Source organism: Belonocnema kinseyi, chromosome 7, assembly GCF_010883055.1.
Source record: "Belonocnema kinseyi isolate 2016_QV_RU_SX_M_011 chromosome 7, B_treatae_v1, whole genome shotgun sequence".
Taxonomy (NCBI): Eukaryota; Metazoa; Arthropoda; class Insecta; order Hymenoptera; family Cynipidae; genus Belonocnema; species Belonocnema kinseyi.
The window spans coordinates 3306841-3309202 of NC_046663.1; the positions used below are offsets into that span (position 1 = coordinate 3306841).

The 2362-nt window shown below is 34.4% G+C and overlaps 1 protein-coding gene across 1 annotated transcript in view; it reads right to left on the reverse strand.

Moving 5' to 3' along the window:
- The window catches only part of LOC117175918 (transmembrane protein KIAA1109-like), a 178513-nt gene that overhangs the window by 22510 nt on the left and 153641 nt on the right, over positions 1-2362 (reverse strand). Inside the window, exons 22-24 of the mRNA XM_033365766.1 lie at positions 1853-2112; positions 1714-1743; positions 628-931 (exon numbers count right to left, since the gene is read on the reverse strand). Coding sequence (XP_033221657.1) covers positions 628-931; positions 1714-1743; positions 1853-2112 — 594 coding nt within the window. The remainder of the gene's footprint in view (positions 1-627; positions 932-1713; positions 1744-1852; positions 2113-2362) is intronic.

Consider the following 2362-nt stretch of genomic DNA (forward strand, 5'->3'; position numbering starts at 1 on the left):
TGAATCTGAACATAACCGCTTGAAGTTTCGAACGCAACCATGGAAACTATCATGAACTTGATCCGAAGATGCACGGCCTTGGCCGAATGGCCGATCCGAATGGAACTTTAAAGGCGCGAAATATGAAAATACCCCTGTCTAATGGCTTCTCCCCTGCTGCTGTGCAATTCGGGTAGCATTCAACTCGCCATGTATGTAAGCCCCAGCGTGTCCACCCTGTATATTAAATATGTATGTTAAAGATTGCAAATTATTAAGATTGCAAACCAAACAATTCGCACCAGTGTACTGTTTACGTATACTCGGTTGGAGCGTACCGTTTGAGGGTTAAATATGACACCTTTTTGTTGAGAAATTATTTTTTTATGTTAAAAATTCGTCTATTCTGTTAAAAATGTAATTATTTTGTTGAAAATTCAAGGGTTTGGTTAAAAAGTCATCTTTAATAATAAAAAAAAAATTTTTTCTTTTAAATTAATTAATAAATTTGAAAATTTGAAATTTGTATCTGAAATACTGTGTTGTTCCGTTTATAAAAGGTACTATGTTAAAAGTATTACAAGATTAAAATGCTGGTATTTGAATATTAATGATATTTATATGTATGTATTTTTATCAATATATTACCTTTCTTTTTGTCTGTAACTTTTCCGAACTCACTGACGACAATATCGATTCTCATTGTCTCCATGCTTCCCACAAGAGACAGATTCGACCCTAGAGAATCTAAGGACGAAACGTTGTTCAAGTTGCTGGAGCCAATCGCTGAGAGCATTTGTTGTGGCATCACAGATAAAGATGATAAAAGAGGTTCGAAAATCAGGTGAGCATCCAGCAGTCTCAAGGAATCTTTCATTGGGTACAGAAAAGGACCACTTTGAACATCCGAGTCCTCAGTGTCGTCAGTAGTCATTGTGTTAATTTTCGAATCCTACAAAAATTTACATTGAAAATAATGGAAAATAATCAAAAGTATAGTAGCACTCATCGAAGGAATGAACCAACTTTAATTGCAAGGTACTGGCATATGGGACTTTGCCGACTTAATATTGGTATTCGATAATCTCACGAACATTTTATGGACAAAACCAAATGATCCACCGAGCCCTTTGTTTAGAAAAGTCGACTTTTATATTCAAAATATTAAAAATTAAGAACAAATTCTAGAAAATAATTTCCAGTCCTAGCATAGGGGATTTTTCCAACTGATTACTGTAGTCTATAATCACATGGACATTTTAAGAATAAACAATAAAATATCCATCGATCTCTTTTTCAAAAAGTAGATGTTCAAAGTATTTAAAACCAAGAAAATATCTAAAAAATTAATATGCGTGATCCTTGCATATGGAATTTTGCCGACTTTTTCGAAAAACTCGATTTTTATGTTAAAAGTTTTTAAAACTAAGAAAAAATCTAAACATTTAATCGCACGGTCATCGCATATGGGATTTTGTCGACTTAATATTGGTAGTCTATAATTCCACGAACATTTTACGAGAAAAAACCAAATGATCCACCAAACCTTTTTTTAAAAGAAGTCGATTTTTATGTTCAAAGAATTTAAAACTCCGTGGGATTATAGACTAACATAATCTATCGGACAATCTTATATAAAAGGACCTTGAAATTAAAGTTGGTTTATCCCACTATGCATTAATTGAGCTATTGAAAGTGACCAACAATACACTCTAGATAATTCTTAAAAAATACCTTAGCGCTCTTTTGCTCAGTTCGAAAGACCTAATGAATGAAGATTAAAAATTGTAAGTCGCAATCACTCCTCTCTTCGTTACTTGAAGCGTTTCTTTCCGATATGCTACAAGATATATGCCAAAAATAAAATACTTGCCCAATTTCCTTTTAGATGCCCCTTGTCATTCTCTTTTATAAATTCTTGCTGCTTGGCCATCCAACTGTACAAATCTTCGCCTGCATTAACTGGTCTGCTTGAATTGAATCCAGTTGGTGATGTAATCTGGTCCAAACTTCCAGTGCTGTGTTGACTACCATGACCTCCGCCTCCGGAATAGATACTTGGATTGGATCCGAGTTGGTGAGAATGCGAGACATAAATCTGAGGTGTCTTATCCTCTCGCAGAGTACCATAGCCTAATCAAATACAAATTTTGTTGACAAAATATTTTTCTTGTCATTCGAGATACAGGCCTCGGACTCTGATGAGAAACTCAAAAAAGCGACAGTGGTAGCATAAGCTTAGTAAAATAGTAGGGAAATAGTGTCATGCAATGCTTTAAATATTACGAGGGTGGATTGATAAGTTTCCGGCCTGACCAAGAAAAACAACGTTTTTAAGAATTTTTTTTTTTTTTATTTCTCAACATAATCTCCTCCAAGGCTG